General features: G+C 40.2%; 1 protein-coding gene across 6 annotated transcripts in view; it reads left to right on the top strand.

The window, feature by feature from the left end:
• Window positions 1–14,422, top strand: part of efemp1 (EGF containing fibulin extracellular matrix protein 1) — a 44,072-nt gene that overhangs the window by 20,745 nt on the left and 8,905 nt on the right. For 2 of the 6 annotated variants that reach the window (XM_058795920.1, XM_058795923.1), the window contains 6 exons: window positions 1,295–1,417; window positions 2,787–2,906; window positions 11,775–11,894; window positions 12,589–12,708; window positions 13,311–13,434; window positions 13,567–13,765. In XM_058795920.1, coding sequence (XP_058651903.1) covers window positions 1,295–1,417; window positions 2,787–2,906; window positions 11,775–11,894; window positions 12,589–12,708; window positions 13,311–13,434; window positions 13,567–13,765 — 806 coding nt within the window. Of the gene's footprint in view, window positions 1–1,294; window positions 1,418–2,786; window positions 2,907–11,774; window positions 11,895–12,588; window positions 12,709–13,310; window positions 13,443–13,566; window positions 13,766–14,422 lie in introns of those variants that run through there. The other 4 variants (XM_058795921.1, XM_058795925.1, XM_058795922.1 and 1 more) reach the window with 4 other exon arrangements.

Here is a 14,422-nt window from a genome sequence, read left to right as displayed (position 1 = left end):
CCATGAGGTGAAAACCCTCCACTCTCACCCGAGAGACCAGAGTTCAGGAGCTGATCCCCCTTAGGGGCCAGACCTACAGATTCCACATCTCTGGCAGGGGTTCATTTATTATGCCCACGGCTTGGAATAGAAGCACCCTCTGGATGGGGATCTCTCACAAATGACTATTCTGATGGGCTATAAAGTCCTAAAACCACACTAGGGGCCAGCAAGATTGGGGGCCAGGGCTACAAGGAGTAGACTGATCCCGTCCTGGTGAACACTCTCTAGAACTCCCGGGAGCAGTACAATTGGGGGGAAAGCATATAGACTCGGCCATATCTGTACCATGGCATCCAGTCCAAGAGGAGTTGATATGTGAGGGAGTGGACAGTGGGTTGTTTCTTGTTGTGCGAACAGATCTAATTACCCGAGCCTGCTCGTGGGCTACCACCATTGACAACATGCCATCGAATTTTGTTGTCTAGAATCGAACTGGATTCTGTATCACCTTTTCTATTGCATGCAGGACCAACTGACACACAGTCAGCAGAAGTTTTTAGGCTGCCGAAAAAGTCTTTTAGGGGAGTAAGATTTTCGAGGCTGACCTCGGGTGTATCTCAGGACAAGGCAGGGGGTGAACCTTTCGAAGTCGAGACAGCAGGCCTCAGAGAAGAAGGTTTTATTTCTGTCCTTGGTGCTTGATAGATTGAGCCAAAGTTGTTTCTCTCCATGGCCACCAATGCTGACATGGAGCAGCCGATGACTCAGGCTGTCCTTGGTCGGCCAGAGACAAGTGAATGGCCTGACGACAATCATAACTTGCTTTTGCGGCACACTTCCTGCTTCTCTGCTGGTCATTTGATGTTAAGCTTAGACATGGCTAATATGACATGGGTCATAACCGACACCAGCTTCTCATAAGCAGGGTATACAGGTGGCGAGTCCTCCATATCTCCCGCCTTGATGGAGACGATATCATGAGATCATGGATTTGAACAGGAAATAGACTTCAAAAATGGACTTGGTTCTGGAACAGGTCTTTGCTCTGGAAGGGGTGGAGAAGGCCATGTAATGTTGGGATTTGACCCAATGATGCAATCCTTGGTTCATCATGCAGTGACAAGGATCCTGAAAGCACTTTACATCCAGTAAATCTGATTAAATCGAGCAGTCTGTAGCTACACTTTGGGCTCCGGGTTCCGTGTGGAGGGATTACCAATTGAATGTTCCTTTTTTCGTGTTAATTAAATTCATGATACTTATCAATGGTCCATGCATTGATCAGTCTTTGTGATTGTGTATGTTTGGGCAGATATAGATGAATGTTCTCAAGGCCTACACACCTGCAATGCAGACCAGATCTGCTACAACACAAGAGGTTCCTACACTTGTCAGTGTCATCCTGGATACCAGAAACATGGAGAACAGTGTGTGGGTAAGTTCACACTGAACTCTAGTCATCAACGCAGCCTACTGATATAACTCAGCAATATATACAATAATTATAATCCTATAGTAAGTATATATAATCATGCTGGTAAGTGCTGGTTAGTACTGTTGTGGGTTGTTCTAGAAAACAAAACTTATCTGGTGAAACACTGGTCAGCCAGTGTGGTCTTTCGGGTCAGTGTGGTTGCTGATTAAGCTAGAGGGTCAACAGGTTTCAGTTGAACTGGTCTAGAAGGAACTCTAGGTGGGAGGTGTCTTCTCTAGTGTCTATTACGTCATTAGCATCAAATATAAATACTTCTGTAAGAAAAAAAAACACATAACACTTATATTGTTTGTAAATAATATGCTTATAATAGTGAAATAAATAAAGATGATAATTGGCTTTAAATCAAAATAATCTCAATAAGGCATGGAAATTAAAATTCTTGGCCAAAACTGAAAAAGCTGAATTTTTCTTAAATGATAGACACATTTACTAGATATTTTTCTTACCTGTAATTAATACAGTAAGTGTTGGGTAACAAAAGCTTGCCCAGAATAGGACGAAGCCCTCATTGCATTCAAAACAGACATTCTCATTTACGTTTGTGACCCTGGAGCACAAAAGCAGTCATAAGTAGCACAGGTATACTTGTAGCAAAAGCCAAAAATACATTGTATGCTGGAAAATGATCAATTTTTATTTTATGCCAAAAATCATGTGGATATTAAGTAAAGATCATGTTCCATGAAGATATTTTGTAACTTTCCTACCATAAATATATCAAAACTTAATTTTTGATTAGTAATATGCATTGCTAGGAACTTCATTTGGACAATTTTAAAGGCGATTTTCTTAATATTTCGATTTTTCTGATTCCACATTTTCAAATAGTTGTATCTCAGCCAAATACTGTCAACAAACTATCCTGTCTTATCCTAACATCATCCTAAGCTTTCAGATGATGAATAAATCTCAATTTTAAAAACTGACTGGTTTTGTGGTTCAGGGTCACATTTATGGATTTATCAGACACTTTTATTCAAAGCAACTTACAAAAGCAGTGTAAGGTTTATTAGACAGCTTTTGGGTGTATCCCTAAGACTCTAAATTAAGTAAGTGAGTAGGTAAGAAAGTCAGCTTAATTTGGTTCTCGTTCTGAGGTTTCCCCACCCCCCTTAAATTCCCTGAACTCCCTACAATGATTTTATTTAATAATACTTTCTGAAACACGTTAATACCTTCCACATTAATGACTTGGTCAATTAAGAAAATCTTAATCCGTGAAAAAAGGTTTTTCTATCACCCTGTAAATGTGTTAAGAATATTATATGAGCTTATTCAAGCACTGTGTGTGTGAACCTCTTTGCAGATAGAAATGAGTGTATGCTATCACACTACTGCATGCACAGATGTGTGAACACTGCTGGCTCTTATTACTGTGAGTGTAAAGATGGCTACCAGCTCGCCAGCAACAACCACAGCTGTGTAGGTGAGTCAAAGACATAACCTGCCTTTTTATCTGCACAGCTTTGCTCAAGAATGTGTGTGTTCAATGGAATTCAAGATGTCCTTCAGTATCTCTCTAAACCTCTGTTTTGCATTTGCTCTCACCCTCTGGTGGTTAAGGCCTGTACATAGCAACATATACTGTATTTTTAATTTACATCTCTCTCTTTGTAAACAGAATATCACATTGAGCCAATCAATTTAAAAAAATTGCAAGGTGTTGAAGGGGATTGTTGAAGTTAATCTGAAAAATATTAAAACGTTGAATAGCAGTCTGTGTTTTTAAGTGTGATATTCACTGTAGAAGAATCTTTATTGAGCAGCATATATAACAATTCTTATATTAGGGTAGTACTCATCTTTTTTTGCTCTTATTATCTTATTACTTTTAATACCACAGTGAAATAGATGTCAGTAAGATATAAGGGCAAGAAGGCCTATCTGATAGATGATCATATTAGCATGCTTCATAGTTCTGCCAAGAATTTGATTCCAAATATTTAATAAAAAATTTGAAACATCTCATAGGGTGGACAGGAGTAAGAGGAGCTTCAAATTAAAGGTGAATCTATTAGCACAACATATTTCAAAAGGAGAGAGACCAGTTGGAATCGATCCCAGGGTTTAGTGAAACAGGCAAATGCAGTGCCCACCCTCTATGTTGATGTAAGGGGGTCTTTCAAATGTGTAGTTTGCAACTCCACATTGTTCCGCTGTTTTGATGATAGTAAGGAATTTGAAACTTTAGCCTAATACCTAACTTCTGAATCAAAGCTTGAAGATATTTGCCAATAAAATATGATCAACAACATGATAAGGAATTCCTCAGCGAGGAAAGGTTTCCTGCAAAAGTATTTTTACACATGCACTCATTGGAAATTGAAGAACATACTGATAAGAATGGCTCTTTGGACCAGTACAAACACACCAAATATGTGTCCAAGTTTCTGTAGGTCTGTCTGCAGGGAAGAATTTTATTAAGCCTCATGATGAACAAAAGAATGTTTCTTTTTAAGGCAGCTCAACTGATGCATGTGCTGCCCAACTATAAAAGATGGAAATTAGAAGTACGCTCAAGAATGACTGCATATTTACAGCATATGTGGATATCCACTTCTATTTAAAAATACAATAATTTCAGTAATTCAAATTTTAATTCTGAACCATTCCAATGTCTCTTCTTTCATCTTCTTTTCATCTTCGTTTGTAGTAGTGCACCTTTATTTTCCAAAATAACAGTGCTCTTGTGCTCAAAGCAGGGTCCATACAGAAATAGTTTACTAAGTTGGATTAACTTGACTAGCCTGCACACCCATACCCCAGCATTACTGCCTGGCCTCATGCTAATACTGCTTTGATTTAGAAACACTGGATTCAGTCCTAAGGTTTGAGTATCATACCTCAGCTTGTGATGTTCCTCACCTGTAAACTACTTTGCGTAAACAATAGAAGAGATTATCCATTAAGTGAAGAAGGCGGAGTCAGGAGACTAGATGGAAACAGCAAATGAGGCAGAGCCAGGGCAGTGGATGGGACCAGTTAAGGAGGTGGGGCCAGAGTACTGGACAGAACTGGCAGAGGAGGAAACACAAACACAGCTCTTACAGGTCTAAAATAGGTGTAGGCATGTCTTAACAAGTAAAAGTAGGCTACTCAACACACAGCCATTAATGTCTAAACCGCTGGCTACAAAAGTGAGTACACCCCTAAGTGAAAATGTCCAAATTGGGCTCAAAATGTCAATATTTTGTGTGGCCACCATTATTTTCCAGCACTGCCTTAACCCTCTTGGGCATGGAGTTCACCAGAGCTTCACAGGTTGCCACTGGAGTCCTCTTCCACTCCTCCATGATGACATCACGGAGCTGGTGGATGTTAGAGACCTTGCGCTCCTCCACCTTCCGTTTGAGGATGTCCCACAGATGCTCAATAGGGTTTAGGTCTGGAGACATGCTTGGCCAGTCCATCACCTTTACCCTCAGCTTCTTTAGCAAGGCAGTGGTCGTCTTGGAGGTGTGTTTGGGGTCGTTATTATGTTGGAATACTGCCTTGCAGCCCAGTCTCCGAAGGGAGAGGATCGTGCTCTGCTTCAGTATGTCACAGTACATGTTGACATTCATGGTTCCCTTAAAGAACTGTAGCTCCCCAGTGCCGGCAGCACTCATGCAGCCCCAGACCATGACACTCCCACCACCATGCTTGACTGTAGGCAAAACACACTTGTCTTTGTACTCCTCACCTGGTTGCTCCCACACACGCTTGACACCATCTGAACCAAATCTTGGTCTCATCAGACCACAGGACATGGTTCCAGTAATCCATGTCCTTAGTCTGCTTGTCTTCAGCAAACTGTTTGCGGGCTTTCTTGTGCATCATCTTTAGAAGAGGCTTCCTTCTGGGACGACAGCCATGCAGACCAATTTGATGCAGTGTGCGGTGTATGGTCTGAGCACTGACAGGGTGACCCCCCACCCCTTCAACCTCTGCAGCAATGCTGGCAGCACTCATACGTCTATTTCCCAAACACAACCTCTGGATATGAAGCTGAGCACATGCACTCAACTTCTTTGGTCGACCGTGGTGAGGCCTGTTCTGAATGGAACCTGTCCTGTTAAACCGCTGTATGGTCTTGGCCACCATGCTGCAGCTCAGTTTCAGAGTCTTGGCAATCTTCTTATAGCCTACGCCATCTTTATGTACAGCAACAATTCTTTATTTCAGGTCCTCAGAGAGTTCTTTGCCATGAGGTGCCATGTTGAACTTCCAGTGACCAGTATGAGAGAGTGAGAGCGATAACACCAAATTTAACACACCTGCTCCCCATTCAGACCTGAGACCTTGTAACACTAACGAGTCACATGACACTGGGGAGAGAAAATGGCTAATTGGGCCCAATTTGGACATTTTCACTTAGGGGTGTACTCACTTTGTGGCCAGCGGTTTAGACATTAATGGCTGTGTGTTGAGTTATTTTGAGGGGACAGCAAATTTACACTGTTGTACAAGCTGTACACTCCTTACTTTACATTGTAGCAAAGTGTCATTTCTTCAGTGTTGTCACATGAAAAGATATAATAAAATATTTACAAAAATGTGAGGGGTGTACTCACTTCTATGAGATACTGTATATATAAAATATACTACCTATACAACCCGAATTCCGGAAATGTTGGGACGTTTTTTAAATTTGAATAAAATTAAAAATGAAAGAATTTGAAATCACATGAGCCAATATTTTATTCACAATAAAACATAGATAACATAAATGCTTAAACTGAGAAATTTTACAATTTTATGCACAAAATGAGCTCATTTCAAATTTGATGCCAGCTACAGGTCTCAAAATGGTTGGGACGGGGGCAACAAAGGGCTGAAAAAGTAAGAAATTTTGAAAAGATTCAACTGGGAGAACATCTAGCAACTAATTATGTTAATTGACATCAGGTCTGTAACATGATTAGCTATAAAAGGGATGTCTTAGAGAGGAAGAGTCTCTCAGAAGTAAAGATGGGCAGAGGCTCTCCAATCTGTGAAATGCCTGCTACAGGTCTCAAAATAGTTGGGACAGGGGCATGTTTACCATGGTGTAGCATCTCCTTTTCTTTTCAAAACAGTTTGAAGACTAGGGATGTGCCCGAATCCTGTATTCGGAAAGGTAATGATGTGTACTACGGCAACCGTAAAGGGAATAAATACGAGAAAAATATATTTTGGTGCTTTCAGGGAGCCGTTATTAATATGCGGGACATTGAAATCACTTATGAATGCGCGTTTGCTTTTTAGTTTCACTTTTGAAATTCGCGATCACACGCAGCCTAATCTACTATGGAGCGGCAGTACTTACCTCACATTTCACAAGATTAGATGTTTGTCAGTGGTGCTCAGGATCTGCAAATCATTTGACATTGTCCTACATTCGACATCGACATCTCTCCTTACCTCTCTCTGTTTATGTGGTAAGTGAAATTTGATGTGTTGTAATGTAACAGGCTACTGCTAGCAAGCGGCGAACCATGTCCCTTTTGTGGCTCCGTAGAACGCATTATTTGTTTTCCGTGCCTTTCCAAATACTGATTCGCTATTCGGCACATCCCTATTGAAGACATTTGGGCATCAAGGTTATGAGTTTCTGGAGTTTTGGTGTTGGAATTTGGTCCCATTCTTGCCTGATATAGGTTTCCATCTGCTGAAGAGTTTGTGGTCGTCTTTGACGTATTTTTCGTTTAATGATGTGCCAAATGTTCTCTATAGGTGAAAGATCTGGACTGCAGGCAGGCAAATTCAGCACCCGGACTCTTCTACTTCGAAGCCATGCTGTAATAGCTGCAGTATGAGGTTTTGCATCAGGGGTGCAAACTTGTCACCTTTCGGCGAAATTCATGATATGTTCTTCAATGGAGTGCGAGTAGACAAGGATGTCGTCTATGTAGACAATCACACACTGATTCACTTGGAAACTTCATTAACAAAGGACTGGAAAACTGAAGGTGCATTGGCCAGCCCATATGGCATAACCAAGTACTCGTAGTGCCCCCTGGTGGTGAGAAAAGCCGTCTTCCATTCATCATCTTCCCGGATTCTGATGAGATTGTAGGCAGATCTGAGGTCCAACTTGGTGAAATACTGGGCCTCCCGCAACTGTTCAAGAGAAGATGGGCTAAGAGGCAAAGGATAGCGATTCTTAACAGTGATTGCGTTAAGTGCTCGATAGTCAATACAGGGTCAGGGGCCTCCATCTTTCTTTTCAACAAAGAAAAACCCAGATGCTGCAGGAGAGGTGGATGATCTAATAAATCCATACGACAATGCTTCTTCAATATATTTTTCCATGGCCTTGGTTTCAGGAATTGAAAGGGGATAAACACGGCCTTTAGGGGGAGAAGTGTTAGGAAGAAGATCAATGACACAGTCCCAGGGGCTATGTGGTGGCCTTCTCTTTACTAAATACCTCGGCTAGGTCTGCATACTCATTGGGGATGTTATCTGGCAAAGGAAAGAGATTCTTGATGAGTTGGGTAGTGCAGACTGTAACTTTAGTGGGCAAGTCCAGGCAGTGGGAATGACAATGAGGAGACCAACGGATCAATTCCTTCTCCTTCCATGAAAACTGTGGATTGTGAGTAGACAACCAAGGATATCCTAGGATAACTGGGTTTTGAGGTGATGAGATGACATAGAAAGTGACTTCTTCAATGTGAAAAAGACCAACTCTGAGTTGTATGGGAAGAGTTTGATAGGTGATACAACCTTTTCCAATGGGAGCATCATCTACGGCGGTAACAGTAATTGGTGGTTCACATTTGGTCATGGGAATGTTCAGCTTTTTCACTAAATCGTGATGAATCACATTAGCAGCAGCTCCAGAATCTATTAACGCTGAGAATTGGTGGTCTTGGTTTGCGACAGACAAAATAATGGGAAGTGATAAGCATAGACCAATTTGTAAAGTATTAAGAAAGTGACTTACTCGATAACTTGGAGAGGAGTTGGCAGCAGGTTTAGCAGGATAGTGGGAACAGCGATGACCTGATTCACCACAGTAGAAGCAAAGCTGATTGAGCAGTCGTCTCCTTCATTCGTCAGGTGGTATATGAGTTCGTTCCTATTTGCATGACTTCCGTAGGACCAGACTGACTTGGTACTTGAGCCGCAGTAGTAGGCACACGATAGGCTAGGTTAGTCTTGGGACTAGGCTGTGATCGCAAGAGATTGTCAATCTTGATAGCAAGGGTAACAAACTGCGAGAAGTCAAGAGAGTCATCTTTGCATACTAATTCTGCTTGTAACTTAGCACACAGACTAGAACGAAAGCAACAACATTAAACCCACTTTGTGCAGCAAGAGTGCGAAACTGGATAGCATAATCAGAAGCTGGTCTGTTGCCTTGGCGTAACTGAGTTAACAGAGTTGCTGCATCCATACCACCAGCAGGATATTGAAAGACATCGCGAATCAGTTGAGTGAAATAATTGTATGACTGTTGAACACGCGTGACATGATCCCAAACTGCTGTAGCCCACTCTAGTGCCTTCCCGGTCAGCAAAGTCATAATAAAGGAACATTTTGTGTGGTCTTGACTAAAAACTTGAGGTTGGGGGACAGGAAGGGAACGAATGTACTGTGTCAAGTGTTCGTTGGCAGCTTGCAGTGTGAACAACTGGGTTTGAAAACCCTTGAGCAGATCATTTTGATACTCAATGGTTGACAGGCGTTGAGAGACCTCTGCTGGATCCGTCCCAGGCAAAGTATTCTGTAAGGAAGAGGTAGGCCTAGTGGATTCCATATGCGGGTCTTTATTCAATGATCTGCAATCCAAGGTCAAACAATAATCACAGCTCCTAGTCAGGTCACAGGCTTGAGTCAAAATATGGAGAAAACAATCCAGTGGCAGACAAATCCAAAACAGCAATCCAGAAGCGGGAGTCAGGAGAACAAAAGCAATGGTCATAACAATAAATGACAATAATTGCATGAAAGAACGCTTAGTAAAGCAGTGGGACTGGCAATACTTCGCAAAATGGTAGTGGAAACACATGGCTTAAATACATGGTGACAGGAAATGACAAGACAGGAACTGATGTGGCAGGAACAGGAAGTGGACAGAGTTCAATATTCAGGTGAGGGCTCCCTCTGAAGGATGGGAGCCTGATCAGATGTTACAACCACTCACCCATTTAAAAAAAAATTTTTTTTCAGAGTGAGGCAATGAGAGAAGACTGCAGTAGAAGAAGCAAGCCAAGCCAAGACCTCAGCAAGCCAAACTGAGGCACATGGCTCAAAAGAGGAAGAAGGCAATGGAGTTGTTGGTGCAAACCAAGAATACCAAAAAGCAGATTTAATGCTGTTTTTGTTGCTAAATAGAACATTTTTAGAACAATAGAACACTTTCACTTGTTAAATTGTTTGAATTGTTTGTAGTTTCGTTTACCAGATAAAAATATTGTGTGATGAAGGTATATTTTGTGTTTTTCTTGGGTGGGTGTCACAGGACCAGAGAGGGAGTCCTGTGGTATGTTGTGTGTGTTTGTGTGTTGCGAGTTTGCACCCCTGTGCATTGTCCTGCTGAAATACACAAGGCCTTACCTGAAATAGACGTCGTCTGGAGGGGAGCATATGTTGCTCTAAAACCTTTATATACCTTTCAGCATTCATAGTGCCTTCCAAAACATGCAAGCTTCCCATACCGTATGCACTTATGCACTGCCATACCATCAGAGATGCTGGCTTTTGAACTGAACGCTGATAACACTCTGATAAATCTCCCTCCTCTTTAGCCCAGAGGACATAGCGTCCGTGATTTCCAACAAGAATGTCAAATTTGGACTCGTCTGACCATAGAACACTTTTCCACTTTGAAACAATCCATCTTAAATGAGCTTTGGCCCACAGGACACAAAGGCGCTTCTGGACCATGTTCACATATGGCTTCCTTTTTGCATGATAGAGCTTTAGTTGGCATCTGCAGATGGCACAGCGGATTGTGTTTACCAAAAGTGGTTTCTGGAAGTATTCCTAGGCCCATTTAATAATGTCAATGACAGAATCATGCAGATGAGAGATGCAGTGACGTCTGAGGGCCCTAAGACCCCGGGCATCCAACAAAGGTCTTTGGCCTTATGTCTTATGCACAGAGATTTCTCCAGTTTCTCTGAATCTTTTGATGATGTTATGCACTGTAAATGATAAGGTTTGCAAAGCCTTTGCAATTTGACGTTGAGGAACATTGTTTTTAAAGTATTCCATTTTTATGCACTCTTTCATAGATTGGAGAGCCTCTGCCCATCTTTACTTCTGAGAGACTCTGCCTCTCTAAGACATCCCTTTTATAGCTAATCATGTTACAGACCTGATGTCAATTAACTTAATTAGTTGCTAGATGTTTTCCCAGCTGAATCTTTTCAAAATTTCTTGCTTTTTCAGCCCTTTGTTGCCCACATGCCAACTTTTTTGAGACCTGTAGCAGGCATCAAATTTGAAATGAGCTCATTTAGTGGATAAAAGTGTAAAATTTATCCGTTTAAACCTTATGTTCTATTGTGAATAAAATATTGGCTCATGTGTCCCAACATTTCCGGAATTCGGGTTGTATATTAAATCCTAAGTATCCTACACTACCTATAACATAGCAAAACAAGAACTTGCACAGGACAACTGAAACAAAGGGTTTTATATACACAGGATAATGATTAACTAACTAGACACAGGTGAACACAATCAGCGGCTATGGAAACAACACAAGATGGATCAAACACAAGTACCACCACCCAACAGGAACTGTGAAAATTCAGGAACAGTTCAATATACAACAGAACAAAATACAAGCTAATATTTCTTGGACTGTCACTCAGTATTAACTTTTTGTTTATTAAACTATCACATTTGCAATCAGTAATCAGGAAACTCTTGCTTGGATGATATTTCTTAACTATATTTTATGATATAAATATACTTTTGTTTGCCCCCATATCTTGATTTTTCTTTGCATTGTGAAATGCACGTCTTGATAGTGAAAGCATGCACTATCAAAGCACGTTTTTGTTTGGGTTTTGTAAAGTGAATGACATCTTCCATAATCAGCTCACACATTAAAATAACAATTACAGTAATGTTGTAGACAGTTGATATTGCACACCCCTACTTGATGCTTTGACTTGTTTTGGACCTATTTTTATTGTTAGAGAAGAAGTATATGAACTGTCCATATAAATATTGTTACTATTAACTAACGTATAAAAATATTGTAAAAAAGCAATATTACACGTGGAATTGTGCTGAACATAACTGAGTAAATTACCTGTCGATAGATTAGATGTATAATTGTATTCAGTAACTGTGTATGGATTTGTTTCAGATGTGAATGAGTGTGATCTGACTCAGCCATGCCAACATCAGTGTTTCAACCTCCTGGGCTCATATATCTGTCAGTGTGATCAGGGTTATGAACTCGCGCCAGATTCAGTCTCTTGTGTGGGTAAGTGCTAATGCTGGATGTTCCTGTGCTTGTTTCGAGTGCACTTTCTACTTGGCAAGTATATTAGTTTGTGCAGGTTCTGTGCTTAACATGTAATAATGATAGCTGTCAAAAGAGGTTCAAAATCTCATTTGATTTTAAAATATTTTTTAATTTAATATTTCAAAAATTTGAATTACATTCAGATTTTAAAGAAATTGTTTCAGTTAAAAAAAAGATAAGTGAATACCAAGAGGGCGCAACGACTAAATACAAACATGTAAAAATGGTCCTTTTGTGAATAGAGTATTGTAATAAAGTATTTGTGAAATCTTTATGTTAGTTGTTTAATATCCATGTTTCATTGCGCTCTTATGGAAAGAGCACATTCATTACTTGACTTGTGATTCATTTTTTATATATATGTGATGTGTTTGGGTGCGTTATTTCACCTGCTACTAAGCACTTCAGATAACGGTGCTCATTCACAAATATGCCAAACATCAAACAAATTAAAATGCACAGTTATTGCATTTTGTGCATTTTCATCTAAAATTCAATTGTTTGAGTTCGATTTTGATTGAACTGCCCTAAAAGTAATTCTTTATCATTAGCTAGATAATTTTCAGCCTGGTTTTAGACAAAGATGATGGATGTGTCTCAGTGTGGTTTAATCACTGTTTGTTGAGTTTGTGTTGTTCTGCTGTGTGTCTAGACATCGATGAGTGTGCATTCTCCAGCTACATGTGCCAGTATGTGTGTATTAACAGCCCGGGTGGATATTCCTGCGTCTGCCCAGAGGGATATCAGCTGCAGAGAACAAGAATGTGTCAAGGTATCAGCCTCCTACTTCATAAAATATAACACTCGTCATTGCCTGGCCTCCTCTCTATCCATCCACACCCAGATATTTCACATCAGAGCAAGATGGGCCAGGAATTCCCAACCACTTGCTAATGGAAACAATGCAGAGCTCAAATGGGTTACACTTTATTTTAAGGGGTTCTTGTTACAATGTAATTATACATTTAAGAGTAAAATTAATTAACAGCATGTACTTACTATAGGTTTAAGGTTAGTTGAATGTAATTACGCATGATTTACTGTTATTACTAAAGTGCATGTAACAAGAATATTGTAAAAATAAAGTGTCACCTTCCTACTTGAAACAAAAAGGCTGTTTATCTGTTCTGAACACAGGGAAAGATGTTAGATGAAGTTTATGTTGTGTATCTTGCTATTTGAATTTCCAGTAGCAATATTACTTCTGTAATTCGACATACTTCCAGCTGAAATGGGATATTCAACATGAAAAACTTTGTGTGCTTTTTGCTTGGAGCGTGGATTAAGTCGTTTGGCCTGTTGGAAGGCCTGCATGTTCATTTATACGATAGATATAACTTATTGCTAATAACAGTCTTTTCTCTTGCATCATAGACATCAATGAGTGTGACACAGGCCACGAGTGTAGGGAAGATGAGATGTGCTGGAACTATTACGGAGGTCATCGCTGTTACCCTCAGAACCCGTGTCAGGAGCCTTACGTGCTGACGTCGGAAAAGTAAGTCGGTGTGTGTTTATATCTTAGTTCTAGAGCTAGAAATAAAGATCACAGAAATCACCAGAGATACAAGTTTTGATTTAACACTTAAGCATAAAAAAAAGAGAGTAATGTACTTGCTCTTATTCCTAGCAGGTGTTCTTGCCAGTCTACCAGCCAGGGTGCGTGTCGAGGCCTGCCACAGTCTATCGTTTACAAATACATGAGCATTCATTCAGAGCGCACCGTACCAGCCGATATCTTCCAGATTCAAGCCACAAACATCTTCTCCAGTGCACACTACACCTTCAGGATTAAAGCTGGCAACGATGGAGGAGAGTTCTTCCTTAGGGTGAGTAACCAAACCTTGTTTTTTTTGTTTTTTTATTTAACAGCTGCATGAAACTAAACTGTTAAAGCCATTTGATATTTCTTTGACAGATCATATTTTTGGCAATAGTCAGCCTGTTTAAAGTGATGGCTTATTTGTTTTTGTGGTTTTGAAGTACAAAGAAAACATCAGGCTACTGTGGTTTGACCACTGAGTGGTGCTGTAAGCCAACTGCATTAGTAGCTTTAGGCTGTAGTGACGATGGTAGATGTCAAGTCATTTGTTGACAAATTAGATTTTACTGGTCACACTGTCCATTCATTCTTTATCTCTTCTTATATTCAGTTTTTACACAGTTTCTTGTTAGGCAAGGTAAGGCCTGATTTGTAAGGCCAAATCAGGCCTTACCTTGCCTAACAAGAACATGTGTGCAACATGCAGGTAATTCAGTTTTGCTTTCCCTGGTATCCCATAATCAAATATAAATGTCTTGATCTTGCTGAACGTAAACATTTCTCTGTCTCTGTGTCAGTAAAAAATAGGAAAACATTGGTCAAGAGATGAGAAGTTCTCTTCAAAGCACAGAGCGGGATATTTGACAGCACATTTATCATTGTGGGGAAATATAATTATTTTATTTATTTATTTATTTTTACTGCATTGCATTTTTTTTAATCT

The sequence above is a fragment of the Onychostoma macrolepis genome, chromosome 13, assembly GCF_012432095.1.
Source record: "Onychostoma macrolepis isolate SWU-2019 chromosome 13, ASM1243209v1, whole genome shotgun sequence".
NCBI lineage: Eukaryota > Metazoa > Chordata > Actinopteri > Cypriniformes > Cyprinidae > Onychostoma > Onychostoma macrolepis.
The sequence above is the reverse complement of the archived record's forward strand: the minus strand, read 5'-3'. Positions and strand labels throughout refer to the sequence as shown.